At 38.5% G+C, this 23216-nt stretch overlaps 1 protein-coding gene across 7 annotated transcripts in view; it reads left to right on the forward strand.

Moving 5' to 3' along the window:
* Positions 1-23216, forward strand: part of RGS7 (regulator of G protein signaling 7) — a 486265-nt gene that overhangs the window by 405878 nt on the left and 57171 nt on the right. For 6 of the 7 annotated variants that reach the window (XM_027564728.1, XM_027564730.1, XM_027564731.1 and 3 more), the window contains 4 exons: positions 2792-2843; positions 11787-11851; positions 13192-13268; positions 13375-13456. In XM_027564728.1, coding sequence (XP_027420529.1) covers positions 2792-2843; positions 11787-11851; positions 13192-13268; positions 13375-13456 — 276 coding nt within the window. Of the gene's footprint in view, positions 1-2791; positions 2844-11786; positions 11852-13191; positions 13279-13374; positions 13457-23216 lie in introns of all 7 variants that reach the window. The other variant, XM_027564734.1, reaches the window with a different exon arrangement.

Raw genomic sequence — 23216 nt, forward strand, 5'->3', positions numbered from 1 at the left:
ATGAAGTGATGGGAAAAGATGCCATGATCTTCGTTTTCTGAATGTTGAGCTTTAAGCCAACTTTTTCAGTCTCCACTTTCACTTTCATCAAGAGGCTTTTTAGTTCCTCTTCACTGTCTGCCATAAGGGTGGTGTCATCCACATAGCTGAGGTTATTGATATTTCTACCGGCAATCTTGATTCCAGCTTGTGCTTCTTCCAGCCCAGAATTTTTCATGATGTACTCTGCACAGAAGTTAAATAAGCAGGGTGACAATATACAGCCTTGACGTACTCCTTTTCCTATTTGGAACCAGTCTGTTGTTCCATGTCCAGTTCTAACTGTTGCTTCCTGACCTGCATATAGGTTTCTCAAGAGGCAGGTCAGGTGGTCTGGTATTCACTCCCCTCTTTCAGAATTTTCCACAGTTGATTGTAATCCACACAGTCAAAGCCTTTGGCATAGTCAATAAAGCAGAAATAGATGTTTTTCTGGAACTCTTTTGGTTTCCTAGAAAAAAATATTGCAATATTAGTAAAGAGTGTTAGTTTTATACCTTTTCCACTTAATGTTGTTGTTGTTCAGTTGCTCAGTCGTGTCTGACTCTTTGTGACCCCATGGACTGCAGCACACCAGTCGACCTTGTCTTTCACCACCTCCTGGAACCTGCTCAAATTCATGTCCGTTGAGTCAGTGATGCCACACACCCAACCATCTCATCCTCTGGCACTCCCTTCTCCTCCTGCCTTCAGTCTTTCTCAGCATCAGGGTCTTTTCTAATGAGTCGGCTCTTTGCATCAGGTGGCCACAGTATTGGAGCTTCAGCTTCAGCATCAGCATCAGTCCTTCTAATGAATATTCAGGGTTGATTTCCTTTAGCATTGACTGGTTTGATCTCCTTGGAAGACCTGAAAACATCTTTCCACATAATATCACAGGATAAAATAGTTTCATTTATTTATTTTTACAATCAGGGAGTTTTCACTAAATAAATGATAGAAAAATAAATAAAAATCGTAAGAATACTGGTGAAAACATTCCTTGTAGTTTTGAGGGGAAAAAAAAAAAGTTATGTTGTCCGACCAGTCTGACTAGAGTGTATATTTTTTAAATTAAATAAATATGCTTGCACACACACACACACATCCCCCAAACTAAAGAAGCAACCCAAAGGGAATAATGCATTCTCTGAGAAGTATCTCAAACACTAGCAGCCCGCGTGAAAAGATTTTTTTTCTATTTTCTTTCTCTATGCTTCGCCTAGAATAGTGACCCAATTTTGTCCTCAAATTGGGTTAAGTGAATTTATTTGCCAATGAGAGGGTGCTGTATAAAGCCTTGATATCCCCCTTTATCTAGTGCTTCAACCTTTTTACCCTCTAAATTTGTTCACCTATATACAGAATTAATATTAGTAGCCTTCTTTATGATACCAGAGCAATTTCCAAGAAAGTATAGAGAGTGAATCAAATCCCCTGGGAGTCCTGAACTGTTTGGAAGGACCCTCTCTCAGAGATTCAAAAAGTTTTCCCAATTACCCTTTTACCCTCCTTGAGAATCCCTCTTCTAAGAGGCAGAATTATCAAACCGGTAATCAGAGATTGGGCTTCCCAGGTGGCACAGTGGCAAAAAATCCGCTTGCCAAGGCAAGAGAGTTACGAGACGTGGGTTCGATCCCTGGGTTGAAAAGATCATCTGAAGAAGAAAACGGCAACCCACTCCAGTATTCTTGTTTGGAAAATTCTATGGACAGAGGACCCTGGCTGGCTACAGTCCATAGGGTCGCAAAGAATTGGACGTGACTAAGTGACTGAGTATGCATGCATGCAATCAGAGATTACACCAAATATGCTTGCTACACACAGATTGTTAATCTGATTGTTAATGTAAAATTGAAAAATATAATCAAATCCACAAGTCTGATATCTACAGAGACTGTTCCATTGAATCCCAGGGCCATCCTCATCCAAGGAACAATTTGAAAGAGCAGACAGATAGTCATGGAGTTTGCTCAGGGTTTGGAGTCAAGCATGTCCAGCCATCAGGGCTAGAAAGGCCCTATCAGAAAATATAACCTGCTGATGATAATAATTGGTTTTCCCTATCAGACATTTTTTTTCTGGTTCCATCAGTCAGTTTCTAGAGTTTCACAGAATCATATATGTCTATTGTTAAGCAGTCAACTAAGATATTAGTTTAAAAAACTGATCTCTGACGTGTGCAGTTTAAAAATTTAGAGCAGTAAGTGTTTCTGTGAAGAAATGTTTTTTAAAGTGAAGGAGAAAGTTGTTTTAATCTAGCTGGATAATGTTGAGAACTGCATTATATAATTAATAGAGCCAGGCAACTGTTTGCCCATCTTAAGGAAAGAGTCTGATGGTTGTGCTTTTGGATATATGGAGGGCAATGATGAAATACATGAACCAACAAAAATAATTTGCTAAATATAAGCTTATTTCATCATGAATCTCAGTGAATATAATACTTTGCTTTAGTCTTTGTGGATTAACACTTCTATATAAATAGTGCAATCAGTCCTTTTACCTTTATGTCAGATGACGTGCAACTGTAGCAAAGGCACACTGTTTTATATACATGCTGTACTTATTTAGAGGCTGAACAATTGATTAGCAGAGTAAATTTAAAAGGAAAACCTTACAGTGCCTCTCTGAGTATTTTTTTCTAGATAATAAAACACATTGTTAGCAAACTGTTCTAGATAATTGCTGAAGATAAACACGGCTCATAAACCAGGAGCCCCACTAACTCTTTATGTGTTTAACCTAAGTTCTACTTCTTTTCATTCCACAGACACCCTATTTTTGGCCATCAAATTGTTGGGAGCCGGAAAACACAGACTATGGTCAGTGCACTATCTCTTCATTTTGTTGTTGACAATACCATTATGTATGGATAAATACGTGCTTGCATTTTATTGTTTGTCACTGAGAAGAGAATACTAAAAATTTCAATAGGGGGTAATATTTCTAACATTGAATTTATAAATGACCTTGTTTGGAAAGTCACCAAATCTGGTGGCAGCTTATTCCGTGTTATAGTGCCTCCTGTGACTATTAAAAAAATACTTTTCCTTTGAATAGATTAAAGAGCTATAAATAAACCTAAAAGGATTATTATTATTGTTGTTACTCTACTGGAAAGAGTATCAAAGGGGTTCAGAGAGCCAGAATTTTTGTTCACCTCTTCTATTTAGCTATGATTTGTAGTAAGTCCCTTGCCTTCCACACTGCACTTTTCTCACTATTATTTGAGGGATCTTGTGATCCTGTTAGCAGAAGGTTTTGTTAAACATGAAAGGCCAAATGCAAACAAGAGAAAAGATACAGTAGGAAATTCAATCATAGTGAATCAAATTCAGTCTACTTCAAATGAACTCAGTTCAACAACCATGATTTTAATTAAACTCTTCAAGGAAACAGGCTCCTCATAAGTGCTGCTTCTTACATTTTCCTGAAGGCTACAGTTTTAAAACATTGTAATATTTCATGGTTTTTAAATATCATTTTTACCAGTATTTATTAAGGATTTGTTTCAATGCCAAGGGCCATAGTAGGTACTGGGATAAGGAGACTCTGACTTTATCTACACTATTGAGTAACTCATAGGCTAAGTGAGAAAAGAGAATTACACAAAAGAAGTTGCTGTGAAGTGCCTAGTGAATGTTAATAGTGGTATATGTAAAATAGATGGAAGTTTGTAAGAATAAGAGAATTACTTTGAGGGTTTCCAGAGTGATCTCACAAAAGAACTGAGAGCATTTGAGGTGGATTTTAAAAGAGGGGAAATTTTTCAGGAAGCAAGGCAGAGAAGGCATTTGAGGCAGAGAAAGGGCCAGCATATGCAAAGACAGAAACTTGACAGCAATCTGGCTTTCTTTGCCTCCTGGAAAGACATTTGATAGAAAACCATAGGAAAGTCCATAAAAAACCAATGAAGTCAACCCTCATTTTTGTCAAACTTGGATTTCATAGTTCATCCAGGTGGTCATGTGCCAACCAAAAATTCAAACTAACATAACTTACAGAAAACAATCTAAAAACCAGAGTACTTAACAATTAATAGAATAGATGATTCTTTTCTAGTGAGGGGAATGTTGCTTTTTTTTAACCAGGGTACACAGCAGGGTATAACTTCCCTAGTGGCTCAGACGGTAAAGAGTCTGCTCACAATGTGGGAGACCCGGCTTCAATTCTTGGGTCGGGAAGGTCACCTGGAGAAGGAAATGACAACCCACTCCAAGTATTCTTGCCTGGAAAATCCATGGACAGAGAAGCCCGGCAGGCTATAGTCCATGGGATTGCAAAGAGTGGGACACAACTGAGCAACGAACACTTTCAGGGTATGCATTCTTCAAAACTGAGACACTTAAAGAGAAAAGTTACTTAAAAAAAAAAAAACAACACAGCTTTCTGATTGGTATGTCTGAGTTGGAGAACTTTGTGGAATGTTTTGTCTATCCTGGGACTGTTCAGTTCAGTTCAGTTCAGTCGCTCAGTCGTGTCTGACTCTGCAACCCCATGGACTGAAGCACTCCAGGCCTCCCTGTATCACCAACTCCCGGAGTTTACTCAGACTCATGTCCATTGAGTCAGTGATGCCATCCAACCATCTCAACCTCTGTCATCCCCTTCTCCTCCTGCCTTCAATCTTTCCCAACATCAGGGCCTTTTCAAATGAGTCAGTTCTTTGTATCAGGTGGCCCAAGTATTGGAGTTTCAGCTTCAGCATCAATCCTTCCAATTAATATTCTGGACTGATTTCCTTTAGAATGGACTGGTTGGTTCTCCTTGCAGTTCAAGGGAATCTCAAGAGTCTTCTCCAACACCACAGTTCAAAAGCATCAATTCTTCAGCACTCAGATTTCTTTATAGTCCAACTCTGACATCCATACATGACTACTGGAAAAACCACAGCTTGACTAGACGGACCTCTGTTGGTAAAGTAATGTTTCTGCTTTTTAATATGCTGTCTAGGTTGGTCATAACTTTTCTTCCAAGAAGCAAGCATCTTTTAATTTCATGGCTGCTGTCTCCATATGCAGTGATTTTGGAGCCCCAAAAAAATAAAGTCTGTCACTGCTTCCAGTTTCCCCATCTATTTCCCATGAAGTGATGGGACCAGATGCCATAATCTTAGTTTTATGAATGTTGAGTGTTAAGCCAACTTTTTCACTCTCCTCTTTCACTTTCATCAAGAGTGAAAGTTCTTCTCTTTCTGCCATAAGGGTGTTGTCATCTGCATGTCTGAGGTTATTGATATTTCTCCCAGCAATCTTGATTCCATCTCGTGCTTCATCCAGCCCAGCATTTCTCATGATGTACTCTGCATATAAGTTAAATAAGCAGGGTGACAATATACCACCTTGACGTACTCCTTTCCCTATTGGAACCAGTCTGTTGTTCCATGTCCAGTTCTAACCTGGGATGGTGCCTGGGAATCATTTCACCAAAGATTATGGCGTACGAGTGAAGAAAACACCTGGACATCCGAAAAGGAGCTCATTGAGAAAAACCCAGGCGATGGAGGCAGACGGACCTGAACTCAGTTGGTGTGTCAGCAACATACCAACTGTGTAACTTTGGTCAAGGCTTGCTACCTCTCTGAGCCTGTCTGCTTGCTTTTCAAGAAAAAATAATAATAATACTGACTCCCTAAAATTGTTGAATGAATAAAAATGAATATGCCTAAGAAAACTGGCATTGTTCCTCTCATACTTAATGGATCAAAATTGTTTTCGCTTGTCATTATAATTTACTGACAGATGCACTTTCCCTGTTCCTTGCATAAAGGCAAATTCTTATTCTTAATGTTCTCTCCATACATCTTTTGTGTTTTTCTTGAATATGTTAATGTTTACAATGGCAGTTCATATTTCAACACTTCATGATAGATTAATGTTTTAGTGCTAAACACGAGGAAATGGCATGGCTTACACAGATAATAATTTATGGAACATCTCTCAAAGTCAGTCATCTCAAAATTATTAATGTCATTCGGTTTAACATTAGCTCTTGTCAGAGTCCATTTAATGAGAGTCATTGTCTAAACTTTCTCCCAAACCTGGAGAGCATTTAATTTTTAACTAAAAGTAGGCATAGTCTTTACTATTCTGTTTGTTTTTTCCCCCTGAATAAACATATACCAGTTTATGTCTCATTTGCTTGGTTTATTATACAAGTGAAGATTAATATGCAAGTGTATTATTATACCAGTGAACAATAAAATAAATATTCAATAAAAGGTTATAGATGGCTGGATGGCATCACCGACTCAATGGACGTGAGTTTGAGTGAACTCTGGGAGTTGGTGATGGACAGGGAGGCCTGGTGTGCTGCGATTCATGGGGTCACAAAGAGTCAGACACGACTGAGCGACTGAACTGAACTGAACTGAAAAGGTTATAGACAAAGAGAAAGTGAAATGATAATGATCTCAGACACTGTACCACTCCTATAGGCAATGATGCTTTGTCTTCTGTGATTTATCTTTTTACAAACAAGTATAGAAGCGATTCAAATTATCCAACTTTGAATTTCCCACCACTGTTTGTCTAAAGAACATTTATAAAGCATGAACACTTTCTTATAAAGAGGATGTTGATGCTGTAATTGAGTTGGAAGTCCCAACAGAAATAATAGTGATTACTTAGCTGTTTTTTTCTGAGACAGCATGGAACAGACAATAACTTATTGATTAAAGAAGATTTAAAGAATGCTTCTTATACTCTGTCAATATCTAATGTCTGTTTTCATCACCAATTTAAACTTGCTGGAAAGCCTCTGGAGAACATAAACATCTACAAGACAGTTTATACGGAGAAACACTTTTCCATGGTTACCTTGGTTTCATAGAAAAATAGAATATGTTGATTGTGTTTAGTTACTAAGACAAGCCAATATGAACTAAAGGGCTATGAAAAAAAACACCGTTCTTTGACAATTAAGTTGTGTGAGATTTCTGATATTTTTTCACCCAAGTACAAAAAAAAATCCAATCCAAGTAAAATGGAGTCAGGAATGAATTTCCCATGTATTTACATCAAGAATCATCTAGTATAAAGGGATTGCAATGAGAGCTGGAGGCCAAGACCCAAGGAAGTTTTTAAGAGAACTGTGGTAAGGAGTAGAGACTGTAGTGGTGGTAGAAAACTCAAGCAGAAGCGAGAGATGGGAAGTTCACTGATATTATAAGCAAACAATGCACATTGAAATTCCTGCAGATGAACACACATCAACCAACATCTTTCATCTGGCTTCTTTTGAGGGTGCAATCTCCAGTATTCAAATAGAATGTGGACCTCAAGAAATTGAAATTTCCAGTAAAGACAGGAGCTGATGCTATACTTTTATGACTCACCTCATTCACTTCACCCAAATCCTGACCCTGTTGGAGCATGTCCTTATTGAATACTTTTATATTTTTTTCATTGCTACTGCTGCTGCTAAATCGCTTCAGTCGTGTCTGACTCTGTGCGACTGCATAGATGGCAGCCCACCAGGCTTCCCCATCCCTGGGATTCTCTAGGCAAGAATACTGGAGTGGGTGCCATTTCCTCCTCCAATGCATGAAAGTGAAAAGTGAAAGTGAAGTCACTCAGTTGTGTCCGACTCTTCGCAACCCCGTGGACTGCAGCCTACTAGACACCTCTGTCCATAGGATTTCCCAGACAAGAGTACTGGAGTGGGGTGCCATTGCCTTCTCTGATATGTTACATTAAAGTATTATTTATTTTCTTGATTAATGGGTAATTTGGCAATCTCTTGACTTACCCTGTAGGCAAATGCCTCACTCATCTCATCCTAGGGGCAACTGAAACCAATGTATGCCAACTGCAGAAAGGCAGACATGTTCTCAACATAAGGAACTTTTGACAATTTAACAATGAAAATTGTCCAGAACTTACCTTATTTTGCAGAATGATGGTTTGTGCCCCAAAATATTCCACCAATGCTCTATTTCCCTCAGGATGTTTTGAGGACCTTTAGCCTATATAGAAAGGTTCTTGGACTTCCCAGATGGCTTAGTGGTAAAGAACCTACCTGACAATGCAAGGGACATAAGAGAGGCGAGTTTGATCCCTGGTGGAGAAGATCCCCTGGTGGAAAAAATGGCAACCTATTCCAGTTCTTGCCTGGAGAATCCCTCGGATGGAGGAAATTGGCACAGTCCATTGGGTTGTAAAAGGGTTGGACACAGCATAGCAACTAAACAACAACAAAAAAAGGGCTTTGACAGTGTCAGTGTACAACCAAACTTCCCATTTTGCTTAGGCTTAATAACTACAGGAAGCATATTTATTTCATTTAAAGTTTTACTAAAGAAAAATAGTTAATTATGGTGACCATGAAAATAATAGACTGCTTACAATCCTTATATAGACTTTTTGACAATCAAAGAATGAAAGGGAAAATTTAAAAATAAAAAAAAAGATCTCATATAAATGAGATCGTTTATAATATTGTTGTTCAGTCCCACAGTCATGTCCAACTCTTTGCAACCCCCTAGACTGCAGCACGCCAGACTTCCCTGTCCTTCACTATCTCCCAGAGTTTGCTCGAACTCATGTCCATTGAGTCAGTGATACCACTCAACCATCACATCCTCTGTTACCCTCTTCTGCTCCTGTACTCAATCTTTCACAGCATCAGGGTCTTTTACAATTAGTCAGAATATAAGTAAGCACTAATAGGCAAACCTTACCTGCCTCCTTAGAAGCCTGTATACAGGTCAAGAAGCAACAGTTAGAATCAGACATGGAAAAGCAAACTGGTTCAAAATTGGGAAAGAAGTACATTAAGGCTGTATATTGTCACCCTGCTTATTTAACTTATATGCAGAGTACATCGTGTGAAATGCCAGGCTGGATGAAGCACAAGCTGGAATGAAGATATTTGATTGCTCTATCAACTATTAATAACCTCAGATATGCAGATAACACTACCCTAATAGCAGAAAGTGAAGATGAACTAAAGAGCCTCTTGATGAAGGTGAAGGAGGAGAATGAAAAAGCTGGCTTAAAACTCAACATTCAAAAAAGTAAGATCATGGCATCACTGACTCAATGGACATGAGTTTGAACAAGCTCCGGGAGATGGTGAAGGACAGGGAAGCCTGGCATGCTGCAGTCCATCTACGAATTAGTGATACTATTTCATGAAGATTCAATTTTCTCAAGTCTAGCAATTAAAGCTGAAAAACATTCTTAGTGAACACACAAATCAACAACAGAGGCATTATTTTTCATTGTTTTAATATAGAATGGCTGGTAAGGTGCAGACTATTGTTCAGTCAGTTTTTGGTCTTTGAAATTTTCTCAGCCTGGGAAGTTAAGCGACAGAAACTTCATACCCTAGGAGGTAAATATTCTATATCCTAAGACTTTCTGGATAGATAATAGAAATTTTTTGTGGCATAGAGCTGAAATAAGACTACTTCTAAGTCCAAGTGATTTGCCAAAAAAAATTTTTTTTTCTTTTAATTAAAACCTGCTTAACAAGAAATTTGGATGTCTGATTTCACATTGTCCTTGAGCAAGGAGAGGGTGTGGTTCATTCCAGCTTGTGCTTCATCCAGCCTGGCATTAGTATTCTGTTTCTACATTGTCTTAACAGAAAGAAGATTATGTTGTTATTGTTCAGTCACTCAGTCGTGTCTGGCTCTTTGCAACCCCATGGACTGCAGCACGCCAGGCTTCCCTGACCTTCACCATCTCCTGGAGCTTGCTCCAACTCATGTCTGTTGAGTCAGTGATGCCATCCAACCATCTCATCCTCTGTCATCCCCTTTGAAGGAGATTTAGATTGTTTTAAATCACACTAGACAAAAGCTCTTGTGGGAACCTGAAGAAAGTGAAGTCAGAGAGTAAACTTGAACACCTGGCAAGGTTCCAAATTTTCTTTTGGCTTAGCAATTGCATGCCTTGCCCTTCAACTCTTCCTTGACTCAGAATGTCCATGTCAGTGTGAAATCATGACTTTATCCAGTAATGAAATTTCAGAGCTGGAGGGAACCTGAGAGGTCATCCAATTTGACCATCTCAGCTAAGGATGAGGCAGCTGAGTTCCAGAGAGTGACAGGATTTGTTTAGTCAAGGTCACAAGTTATGGGCCAAGTTTTCAATGCACGAAAAAGTGAGATAAATAGAAGATTGCTGATATCTAACTCATCAGAGCATTCAGTAAAGACTTTCAATAATATATTGAAATAGTTGTTATTGAATATATTGAATAGTTGTTACTTTTCTCAGCTATTAAGGACATATACCAAATGTGGGGCTTCCTTTGTAGCTCAGTTGGTAAAGGATCTGCCTGCAATGGGTTCAATGGAGACCTGGGTTCAATTCCTGGGTCAGGAAGATCCCTGGAGAAGGAAATGGAAACCCACTCCAGTATTCTTGCCTGGTGAATCCCATGGACAGAGGAGCCTGGCAGGCTACCATCCATGGGGTCGCAAGAGTCAGATACGACTTAGTGACTAAAACACAACACACACCAATTGTGGGTCTTCCCTGGTGGCTAAGTGGTAAAGAATCCACCTGCAATGCAGGAGACACAGGTTTCATCTCTGGGTCAGAAAGTTCCCCCAGAGATAGAAATGGCAACCCACTCCAGTGTTCTTATCTGGGAAATCCCACAGACAAAGGAGCCTGACGGCCTACAGTCTTTGAGATTGCAAAGAATTGGACATGACTTAACACTGAACAACAACAAAATAAAACAAATGTGCTGTGCCTTTGCATTTCTATCATTGTTATGGAACAAATTCTGGCAAGATCAGCTTTCTGTGACTGACCTGAGCTATGCTTTCATGCTAAGTCTGAGGTGTCAGGTTCTTGTTAAAGAAGTTTCTTTTCAAGCCTAGAATTATGATTACAAGGCTGCTCAGTCTCCTACTGTTGCTCCTTTGTGAAGCTTTGGGCAGCTGTTATAATAAAAGTAAGTGATAACACACTGTACTCCCAAATCACCATGCTGTTTGTCAAGCTCCAGTACTACTCCTCAGGCTGATTTCCTGGAATGGAGGCAAAGGGCCAGAATTGCAAAGCCATCATAAACATTTCTCTTTAGATATAGTTTACCAGCTGGGAAAGAACAGCATCTCTGCTTAGTTTATAGGAAGGACCTAGAATTCTTCTGCCCAGCTGACTGACTGTTCAGTTCAAACCACCAGATGAAATGCCTTGGAGTTAAAATGTGTCAAGAGGAACTTCATAGAATGGAATCACTGGAACATGACTGAGCAGTTGCTGAGTGCTTTTTGGAGGTTAAATCCTGTCTAGAGGCCAATACAGTACCCTGAGAGAACTTTTAATGACATATGAAATGGTTACCAAGGTTCCAAACATGTCTATTTTCTTGTAACACCTTTTTAAATTACCATTGTGTTTGAGTGGCTCAGACAATAAAGAATCTGCCTGCAATTCAGGAGACCTGGGTTCAATTCCTGGGTTGGAAAGATTCCCCTGGAGAAGGGAATAGCAACCCACTCCAGTATTCTTGTCTGTAGAATCCCATGGACAGAGGAGCCTAACAGGATGCAGTCCTTGGGGTCACAAAGAGTTGGACACCACTGAGTGACTAACACTTTCTCTTCACTTGAATTTCAGTAATGATGTTACAGATTATTTGTTTTGTGCCCCCAGAATGATAAAATCAGAAATTTACAATTTGAGGAAAAATGACAAAGACCAATATGCTTTGGTTTATAATGCTCCATTTTTTTTATTTTTAGTGCCTCAGTGTAAATAAGCAGGCAAGAAATGATTGTGTTTTTTTCCCCCTTTTAGCGGTTTACCTCTGCAAAAGAACAATGCAAAACAAAGCAAGGCTGGAGCTGGCCGACTATGAAGCTGTAAGTACCGAGGACTTCCTGGCAAAGGAAGGTATAAGATGAGCAAGAATAAGGCCAATGGTCATTTCTGGGCACTCTGAACTTTCTACATTTATGAATCTTAGAGATCAGATTTCCAGGGAGGGACAGCATAATTACTATATCCCTTACTTGCTTACTTCCTCTCATCATTCACAGTCATGATGAAATTCTAAATACACAAATTCGGGGAAGAAGTAGGAAGTATATATTATTTGCTAAAACTGATTTAATATAAAAGTTTTATGTATGTTGTCATTTGTTTTTAGTCACTCACTAAGTCGTGTCTCTTTGTGACTCCATGAATGTAGCCCTCCAGGGTTCTCTGTCCATGGGATTTCTGCCAGGCAAGAATACTGGAGTGGGTTGCCATTTCCTTCTTCAGGGGATTTTCCTGACCCAGAGATCGAACCTGCATCTCCTGCATTGGCAGGCAGATTCTTTGCCATTGAGCCACCAGGAAGCCCAAAATCTTTATGTGTATACATATATATATATATATAGTAGTATATACTATATATATATACTATATATAATGAAGATATCCAAACTTCAAGAATTAAAGAGTGTTTACACTGGGAAAATGGTTTTTGCAAAATCTTTAGGTTGGTCACCATCAACAGATTAAATTGACCTCATGTAATCTGTTCAGATGATTGCTATCTTCTGATTTACTAAACTTAGAGCACTATCTGTAAATAGGTAGTAGGGGGCCAAAGGTTTACATTTTTCTCAAAAACCAGATAAACTTATTGAATCAGTAGTAGAAATGTACTGATTTCTTATTCAGTAAAATGGGCAGAGAAAAATCCAATGAATTACTCTTGAGCACTTTTTAATGTAAGTTTAGTATTTGGGGTTTTTAGTTATACTTGCTAATATTGATGTTTGTAATAGGCTTTCCTATGTCCTCTGTGACTGTTAATTTGAGGATTAGCTGCATTTAGTGAGCATGACTTATCATTCCAAGTACACTTCCTCCAAGAAATTTTGATTTGTTTTCTTGGTAAGTACATATGGTACAACCAGGCAGAAACAGATAGCTTTTGGGCTTCCCTGTGGCCCTGCGGGTAAAGAATCCGCCTGCAATGTGGGAGACCTAGGTTCGATCCCTGGATTGGGAAGAGTCCCTGGAGAAGGGAAAGGCTGCCCACACCAATATTCTGGTCTGGAGAATTCCATGGACTGTATAGTCCATGGGGTCGCAGAGTTGGACACGACTGAGCGATTTCCACTTTCACTTTTCACATATGGTAGATAAACTAGAAGGGGGCATAGTAAGGCTGAGCTCCAGAATGTCTTCTCCGTGGTATATTTTACAGGAGAGCTTGGCCAGGCTACAGAGAGCATTTGCCCGGAAGTGGGAGTTCATTTTTATGCAAGCAGAAGCACAAGCAAAGTGAGTCCTTGTGAGTCTTTTGGAAGATTTGTTCAAGTTGTGGCCTTTTACCCACAGAGGCACTATGATTAACACTGCTTACTGTTCATTGCTGTGATGTTAACAGAGTGGACAAGAAGAGAGACAAGATTGAAAGGAAGATCCTTGACAGTCAAGAGAGAGCATTCTGGGATGTACACAGACCTGTGGTGAGCAAGCACACGCACCAACATTGTCTGAATTCATAATTTCAGCCTTTGGAAAGTAAAGGAAGAATGTAGTAACTCCGTTTTTCTCCCCCCCGCCCCCGAAGTCTTGGTGAATTTAGAAGAGTGCCGCCGTTAAAGTGACTAGAGTTCAAGGGTATAATATTTAACTTATAGGACTGCTTTTTTCTAACGTGACACTACTTGCATACTCACTTTTTGCTTCTGAGGTGCCTGATACTTTCATGCACTTGAAGGAAAGAAGTCTGCAACAAAGGAGTTTGGCATGGCTTCCAATCTACATTTTTTCTGAATTTATAGTAAAAGTCTGAGTTAAAATGTTACTCCTCCACTAATTTTTCTTTTTTAAAACCTACTAATAGCCTGCCTTGAATGTCAGCTTTAATGGAAACATTTTAGGTGGCTCTGCTTCAGCTTAGCTCATTCTTCTAATGGTGTAACTGGTCATTGAATCTATATACAATAACTTAGCTGGCTTTCTTATATAGTAATGTTATAGTAATAGTAGTGTTAAACCATATGAGCCAGAGTAACAAATAACAAACAACCTTGATTAATACCAGAAAACTTTGTGTAAGGAGTTAAACAATGGTTATGAGCTTATATCTTTAAACATAGACCTAGAGAATGGTATTTATATAGTATTATTAAATAACAGGATCACAGCAAGAGATGAATCAAGATTCTTTGAGACTATCTTAAAATTTTCCTCTCAGCTACCTGTGGGAATGGGCCAAAATAGGTCTGTTTTCCAAAGGTTTGTATACGCATGTCTATATATATATATATGATTAAAATTTAAATTTTATATATATTTAAATTCTAGATATTAATTCAACTGTCAGATTTCATATGGAATTTTTTTGAATTCACAAAAAATTAGAATTGAAACTTAACTGTCTTTCCTACTCAAAATTCAGCTTGAGTTTTATTGCTCATGGTGTGAAAAAGATTGTGAGGTCACATGCATAAGTATTGCAAGGATATGAAGTAGGATTTTTGCTTGTTTTAAGCCATCTCTAGAAACTGGTTAATAAGTTATACCCTCATGTTCGTCCACTTTATGCTCCTGAACATCTGAGGGCCCATCTCTAGCCTAGTTTAAATCTGATGACTCTTGGCAACTCAAGAGGACTTGCTCCATGTCGGATCCCCTTCTCTGCCCACATCTGTTCCACAGCAAAAACTCATGCTCTCAGATTATGTAAATTGATCCCACCTCAACACACTTGCCTGTTCAGTCGCCCAGGAATTACTCAGCCAGTCCCGTGCCTTCTATGTGCCCTGTAACCATTGTGAGTAGGTTCCAGTCCTGTTTCTCCTCAGAGCAAGGCACTATGAATGTTCTCCAGGGGGCCCCTGCTGTGCCCCTCACTAGGTGTTCATTTAGAAAGTCCTCCCAAAGAGCACCTGGAGGCAGAAACCACCCTGAAGCTGTTAGTTCCGTTTCCCTTATTCAATTTGTGGATGCCTCTGCTTGGCTTTATATCTCTTAAAATGAACATATTATGCAATTCTTGCTTACTGTTTGTTTTCTAGAGGGGAAAAAAACCAGAGCTTTGGGTTACCTGCATGATTCTGAGAATGTAATGCGCCTAACCCAACCCTACCTTCAGTTATGTATGTTTTATATTACAACTGTGTATCCCATTGGAAGAAATGTTTTTGAAGTGGTTCCAGGTGCGTGTGAAGTGATGACACTTGTCTGGAGGCCGTATCAGTCACACAGGTCCTGCCCTGTGTCTGGATTGTAGAATTCTGAGTGCCTACTGAGGATTAATTGACAGAGATGATGCTGGCAGGATTGTTAAGCAGGACACTCCTAAAAGAGTTTTTAATGGCTATCTCCCCAGCAAAATACACAAGCTATATTTCTATTCACTGGCTGTAGTGTTAATTAAACAATAAGAAGAAGAACTTTCTAAGATAACTATACCTCCAAAAATGTCCTTATTTTTATTTTGGTTTTAAAAAACTCTTATTACAAAATTATGAACACACTACTGCGTGTTTTTAAAGTATAGAAATTAATATTCTCATTGGAATAAAAGACTCTATTCAAATTTCACAGACTTATAACACAATTTAATTAAAACACTTTTAAGCTATATAGTTATATTTTTCCTGTATTGCTTTAGATTTATGAATATATTAAGTATCTTTGTTCTCAAAGACAAAAATGGAGTTATCCTAGCAGTACTGTTTGTTGATTTGTTTCATTTTATTTCCTCTTGCATAATCCTACTCTTTAACCTTAGCAGAGAACAATTAATCCTGATAAAGCTTTTACTAGTTTAAGTCAAGGTGATACACTATACTGCATTTTGTTTGGTTTGCTTTGATTTGATCTAGTTTGATGCTGTCATTTATTTAATTAAAATAGGTTGGAAATAATTAGTGAGAAATATAGTCAGGAAGGAGAAATCTCAAAAAGAAGCTCAGAATCTTTAAAATATACTTAAAGTAGAATATTGTAAAATATTATGAGTTTATAGTTAGAGATGTAGAAAATATATGTAATGTGATTTTTTAAATGAAATCACTTAACACAGTATACTCATTTATTGCATTTAATACCTTTTTAAAATAAATTTAGCTTCCCTAAGTACGTCCATGTTTACTCCCCCCCAAAAAAAGTTAAAGTCATAACACTGAGAAGGACTCTTCAGTTATTAAGGACTCCAGACAGAATTGTCAAACACTAACTACAGTAAGTGCCTACACATGAACCTTCAAGTTGCAGACTTGAGAACGTTCACCCTCGTGTCCGCACACATAAGTTAGTTCACTTGTCTGGCGTACATTGTCACGTGCATGCATCCTCTGCAAGTGGTTATGTTTTTGTGTGCTTCACTGTACAGTAATGTATAGAGTTCAGTAGTATAGTATATTTACTTCAAGCTATTAGTCGATCTATAAGAGGACAACTTCATTGAACTCCTGGCTGTGCAGCACAGGGAGCTTACTAATGAAAACCTGATGGAATTGGAGCCCAGAGAAAGGACAAAGAGGGACAAGAGAAAGAAGAAGTAACTAATGAACAAGAGATTTACAGCACAGGAAATGGCAAGGGGGTTTTCTTTATTTGAGAAGGCAAGGTTAGCTTTTGAGGCACAGGACCCAAACACAGAATGGTATATGAAGGTTGTAGCAGCCGTTCAGAATGAAATCCAGTGCTACTATGTCATCTATAATGAGAAAAAAAGGGCTACTACTCAGACATCCCTGGATCATTTTTTCAAGAAGATAGAATTGAATCCAACAAGGAACCAGAATTTTTGCCATCAAATTTAGGCATGAATGAAATTTCAGCTTGCCCTCCATCTCTTATTGCTGACAGTCCTTCAGCTCTACCATCTCCCACTTCCTCTCTCTCCTCCAGTCAGTAACTCTTCTTACCTGTTCACTTGATGCCAGCCCCTGTATGCCAGTTGTACGGTACTCCTGTACCTTTCAAGATACTGTATTGTAAGATTAAAAATGTTTTCTTTATTTTTTGTTTTTATGTATTATTTGTGTGAAAATTATTGTAAACCTGTTACAGCACAGTACTAGATAGCCAGTGGTGTTAGTTGGGTACACTGGCTAACAATGTTAGACTTAACGAAAAAAATTAGACTTCCCAAGGTGTTCTTGGAAGGAACTCATTTATATGTAGGGGACTTACTGTATTCAAGATAATAGTAGGGGAAATAGACCAAATTGTAACAAATGTCAAAGATAATTTGGGATATGGGTTGACTTGTGTATTTAGTGTTTTGATACTTTTATAAAAGCCCCTTCAAGGGCTAATGGAGTCTTGTTGTTGTTTAGTTGCTACATTATGTCCAGCTCTTTGCGACCCAATGGACTGCAGCACAGAAGGCTCCTCTGTCCTCCACTGTCTCCCAGAGTTTGTTCCAATTCATGTCCATTGAGTCGGCAATGATCTAACCATCTTAGTCTATATTAACTGAGTTCAAGCAACTAGTTGGGTGCCAGGTGGCTCATTTGTGTCCGATTCTTTGTGACCCCCTGGTCTGTAGCCCACCAGGCTCCTCCATCCATGAGATTCTCGAGGCAAGGATACTGGAGTGGGTTGCTATTTCCTTCTCCATTGAGCAACTAGTTAAATTGCAGTAAAAATTATGTTTGTCACAGTGTTAAAGAGTTTAACTGACACTAACTTCCAAGTATTTGTTTTAATATTTTCAGATTATAATTTCTTGAAGATCAGAGAGTTTGAAATTTTCTATACATTTCCTGTAAATCATTTTTTTATTTGAATAAATTAGTGTGGAGTGTCTGGTGAAGCATGTGTGTGTATGCACAAAGCCCATTAAAATTTGGGGTTTAAAAGTGTCTGAAGAAGAGGTTATAGATTTGCATAATAAGTTTGAGAAGTTCAATAAGATTCAAAGTATTTATAACCTACTGAATTAGATCTAAGTGATTCTAAGGAAATACAACCATTATGGAGGGAAAAAAGTAGTCTAGTGAACTGGCCTTTCAAAGAAGAATGGTCCTGATATCTGGAACCAAACTTGTTCCTCACAGCCCTGTTGTGGTGCCAGCTTATATCCTTAGTGCTGACTTTGGTTTTTTGTTTGTTAGTTACATTTTTTTCAGCTTAATGAGGTGTACTTGACAAACTAAATTGTAAGATACTTAAAGTGTACAATATGATGATTTTATATATGTGTTCTTTGTGAAAGGACTCCTGCCATCAAGTTAGTTAACCCTGACTTTGAAAGTTGATCTAAAGAGATGGAGTGTAGGGAACCTGGGCACATTCATATGTGCAAGGTAGAGTCAGCCGTATAGAGTGAATCACCTCTCCTCTCACCTTGGAAATCCATAGTGACCTGTGGGAGCTCTAGGGTTATACTTTAAGACAGAACTGTGGGTGAACATTATTTATACCACAAACTATAAAGCACAAGGCCACAATTATAAATATTCTTGCAGATACACTATGACAGGCATCACCTTGGCACATTTTTGTTGAGGACCATAGAGGGGAACCTGGTATAAGGTTAAGATACAGATATTTTAAAAAAATTTTGTTCAAGTATACCATACATACTAGAAATGCATATCAAATCCATAATGAAATGGCACCTCACACCAGTTAGAATGGCAGTTCTAAAAAGATAAGAGATAATAAGTGTTGGTGAGGATATGGAGCAAAATTCTGTGCACTGTCCTGGTGGGAATGTAAATTGGTGCAACCACTATGGAAACAGTAAGGAGGTTTCTCAAAATATTAAAAATAAAACTGCAATATGATCCAGCATTTCCACTTTTGGGTATTTAACCAAAATAAATGAAAACATGAACTTAAAAAAGCACCCTCATGTTCAATGCAGCATTATTTACAATAGATGCAACCTAAGTGCTCATTGATGGGTGAGTGAATAAAGAAAATGTGGACACAGGGATACCTCAGGGATAGTGTAGGTTTAGTTCTAGAGCACCACGATAAGTCATAGAGAATGTTTGCTTTACCAGTGTATATAAAAGTCATGTTACATGATATGGTGATCTATTAAGTGTGCAATAGCATTATGTCTAAAAACTAATGTGCATGCCTTCATTTAAAAATACTTTCTTGCTCAAAAATGCTAACCATCATCTGAACCTTCAGCAAGTCATAGTTGTAATGTCAAAGATCACAGATCACCATCAGATCAGATCAGATCAGATCAGTCGCTCAGTTGTGTCTGACTCTTTGCGACCCCATGAATCACAGCACACCAGGCCTCCCTGTCCATCACCAACTTCCGGAGTTCACTGAGACTCACGTCCATCGGGTTAGTGATGCCATCCAGCCATCTCATCCTCTGTCGTCCCCTTCTGAACCTCCTGCCCCCAATCCCTCCCAGTATCAGAGTCTTTTCCAATGAGTCAACTCTTTACATGAGGTGGCCAGAGTACTGAAGTTTCAGCTTTAGCATCATTCCTTCCAAAGAAATCTCAGGGCTGATCTCCTTCAGAATGGACTGGTTGGATCTCCTTGCAGTCCAAGGGACTCTCAAGAGTCTTCTCCAACACCACAGTTCAAAAGCATCAATTCTTCGGTGCTCAGCCTTCTTCACAGTCCAACTCTCACATCCATACATGACCACAGGAAAAACCATAGCCTTGACTAGACGAACCGTTGTTGGCAAAGTAATGTCTCTGCTTTTGAATATGCTATCTAGGTTGGTCATAACTTTCCTTCCAAGGAGTAAGCGTCTTCTAATTTCTTGGCTGCAATCACCATCTGTAGTGATTTTGGAGCCCGGAAAAATAAAGTCTGACACTGTTTGCACTGTTTCCCCATCTATTTCCCATGAAATGGTGGGACCGGATGCCATGATCTTCGTTTTCTGAATGTTGAGCTTTAAGCCAACTTTTTCACTGTCCACTTTCACTTTCATCAAGAGGCTTTTGAGTTCCTCTTCACTTTCTGCCATAAGGGTGGTATCATCTGCATATCTGAGGTTATTGATATTTCTCCCGGCAATGTTGATTCCAGCTTGTGTTTCTTCCAGTCCAGCGTTTCTCATGATGTACTCTGTGAAAAAGTTTGAAATATTGTGAGAATTACCAAACTTACTCAGGGACACAGAATGCACAAGTACTGCGGGAATAATGGTGCTGATAGATTTGCTTGACGCAGGGCTGACACAAACCCCTTCAGTTTCTACAATGATGCAGTATCTGTAGCTCCCCAGCTGGCACAGTGGTAAAGAATCTGCCTGCCAATGCAGGAGATGCAAGAGAAGTATGTGGGTTCAATCCCTGGGTCAGGAAGATCCCCTGGAGGAGGAAATGGCAGCCCACTCCAGTATTCTATTCTTGCCTGGAAAATCCCATGGACAGAGGAGCCTGGGGGGCTATGGTCCATAGGGTGCATAAAGAGTGGGACATGACTGAGCACTGACATGCTCATGACATCTGTGAAGAACAATAAAAAGTGTGATAAAATGAGCTGTCCCTTATGTATGTACATATGTAAGTGTTTGTGTACACATATGTACATACACAAACACATTTGTAGTTCAGTCATAAAAAAATAAAATCTTGCCATTTGTGACAGCATGGGCATGTGAAATACGTTAGAGAATGACCAATACAATATCATTTCACTTATGTGTAGAACCCAAAAAATATACTCTTAGATACAGATTGGTGGCTGCTAGAGGTCGGGGGTTGGGATGCTGGGAGAAATGGTGTGAAGGGGGTAAACAGGGACAGACTTCCAGTTTTAAAAGAAGTAAGTCCTGGAGATGTGATGTATAGCACCTTGACTTTAGTCACTAATACCGAAGTGTATATTGAAAAGTTGCTAAGACAGTAGATTTTAAAAATACTCATCATGAGGAAAGAAGTTTAAACTGTGTGGTGATAAACGTTAAGTAGACTTATTATCTAGTTTTGCAATATATACATATATTGCAATATTATTTTGTAATATATACATATATTAAATCATTATATTGTACACCTGAAGTGAATATAATGTTATATGTCAATTATATCTCAATAATAATTTTCTAAAGGATGGCCTACATACAGAAAATTGCACAAAGCTTAAGTGCACAATGAATTTTCAAGAATTGAACAGAACCAGTTCACCAGCCTTGACTGGCAAAGCAATGACAAACCTAGACAGCATATTAAAAAGCAGAAACATTATTTTGCCTACAAAAGTCCATTTAGTCAAAATTTTGGTTTTCCTAGTAGTCATATACAAATGTGAAAGCTGGACAATAAAAAAGGCCTGGTGCCAAAGAATTGAGGCCTTCAAACTGTGGTGTTGGAGAAGACTCTTGAAAGTCTCTTGGACTGCATGGAGATCACACCAGTCAATCCCAAAGGAAATCAACCCTGAATATTCATTGGAAGGACTGATGCTGAAGCTGAAGCTCCAATATTTTGGCCACCTGATGAGAAGAGCTGACTCACTGAAAAAGACCCTGATGCCGAAACTATTGAAAGCAGGAGAAGGGGACAACAGAGGATGAGATGGTTGGGCGGCATCACCGACTCAATGGACATGAGTTTGAGCAAACTCCAGGGCATGGTGAAGAAGAGGGAAGCCTGGCATGCTGCAGTCCATGGGGTCACAAAGAGTCAGACACAACTGAGTGACTGAACAACAACAAAGGCACCAGGATCCCAGAGCCCTACCAGGGACCGTTCCAGTCACTGCTGCCTAGGTCAGTGGTAACTTCTCATACCATAGATACGTTTGCTTATTTCTGTCTTTATATAAATGGAATTATTAATATCACTCTTCTCATATTCAACATCTTCCTTTGAGAGTCTTTCATGTTATTGCATATAGTTATAATTTGTTTATCCCCATTACTGTATTAGTATTCTGCTATATGACAGTAGAGGGTTTCATGATATATTGATGCTAAATTAACTTCCATAGGGTTAACACTCCACTATTATATCCATAATTTTGATTTTCAATTTATTATTTTTACTAACTTGTTATATTCATGATTCAACTTAAGTTACTCCAGACTTTTGTTTATCACACAAAACCATCAGCTCAGTCTCTTTAATTTAGGTTCAAAAGCAATGCAGACCTCAAAATAAAATAGAAAAACAAGGTGAATGATATTATATGTTATCACATATAATAAAGGAGTAATCTTATTTATATATAGAACTCATATGTCAGTGAGAAAATATCAAAGAAGTAAAAAATGTAATGGGAAACATTTATATTTTTACCTATTAAATTTTCAAACAATTTTTAAAAGGTAATATGACCATATATCTGCATACAATCTCACACTCTTAGGTCCAAAGGTCTATTTTAATTCTTTGGTTGTTGCAAGAGGCATAAGTAAATAGATAGGTAGGTGGATGGATAGATAGGTATGTAGGTAGATAGACAGACAAGACAGAGGGACAGGCAGATGTGTAGAGAGAAGACTGAAAAGATATATACATGAATATCAACAATAGTTTATTTATGAATGCTGAAATTCTGTTGATTTTATCTTTTTATGCTAATCTGTTTTAAAATTAAAATTTAATATGTTTACGTATTCAGTAAGAAAAATCAATAATAGTTTTAAAAAATGAATCAAGACATCCAGTCCAGCATTGAAAGATCTTGGAAATTATCACTCTCAGTCTCACAATAAGAAAAAGAGCTGAATAAACTGAAAATCAACGATTTTTCTTACATTCATCTCAGAATGAGGTCATTACGTAAAATGCTGTAAGTGCCCAAAACTGGAGAGACAGGTGAATACAGGAAATCACAATTTACCAGAAGCCCAAGAGCAGAAACCTCCAAGGAACCGATACTGGGGTAAGAAACTTAACCTGTAATGGACAAATAGCTGGAGGTTCAGAGAAGACTAACCTGAAAGTTAAGACTCCAAGGGAGCCCAGTCTTGAGGCGACACCATACACTTGTGAGTTTTGCCTCCAGGAATTCTACCAGATTCTCACAGTGAAGTTTGAAGAGAAATCCCTTTGTACATCTCTCAGGGGAAGGGAAAAAGGAACTATTTTCAAATACTCTCAGAACATTCTCATCTTCTTAACTAGATCTGCCTTTAAGAGAAACTGATCGGAGTTGTACAGGAACTTCACCAACACAAAGAAAAGGAAATACCAGACTCTAATCCTGGTCTCACCCAAGTGAGGTGGAAAAAAAAAAAAAATGGAGAGAAATTTGTAAAGGTTACAGCCCCAGAGCACAGGCTCACGAAAAGAATGGCACCTAACCCTAGAACTATAAAAT

This window comes from Bos indicus x Bos taurus, chromosome 16, assembly GCF_003369695.1.
Source record: "Bos indicus x Bos taurus breed Angus x Brahman F1 hybrid chromosome 16, Bos_hybrid_MaternalHap_v2.0, whole genome shotgun sequence".
Taxonomy (NCBI): Eukaryota; Metazoa; Chordata; class Mammalia; order Artiodactyla; family Bovidae; genus Bos; species Bos indicus x Bos taurus.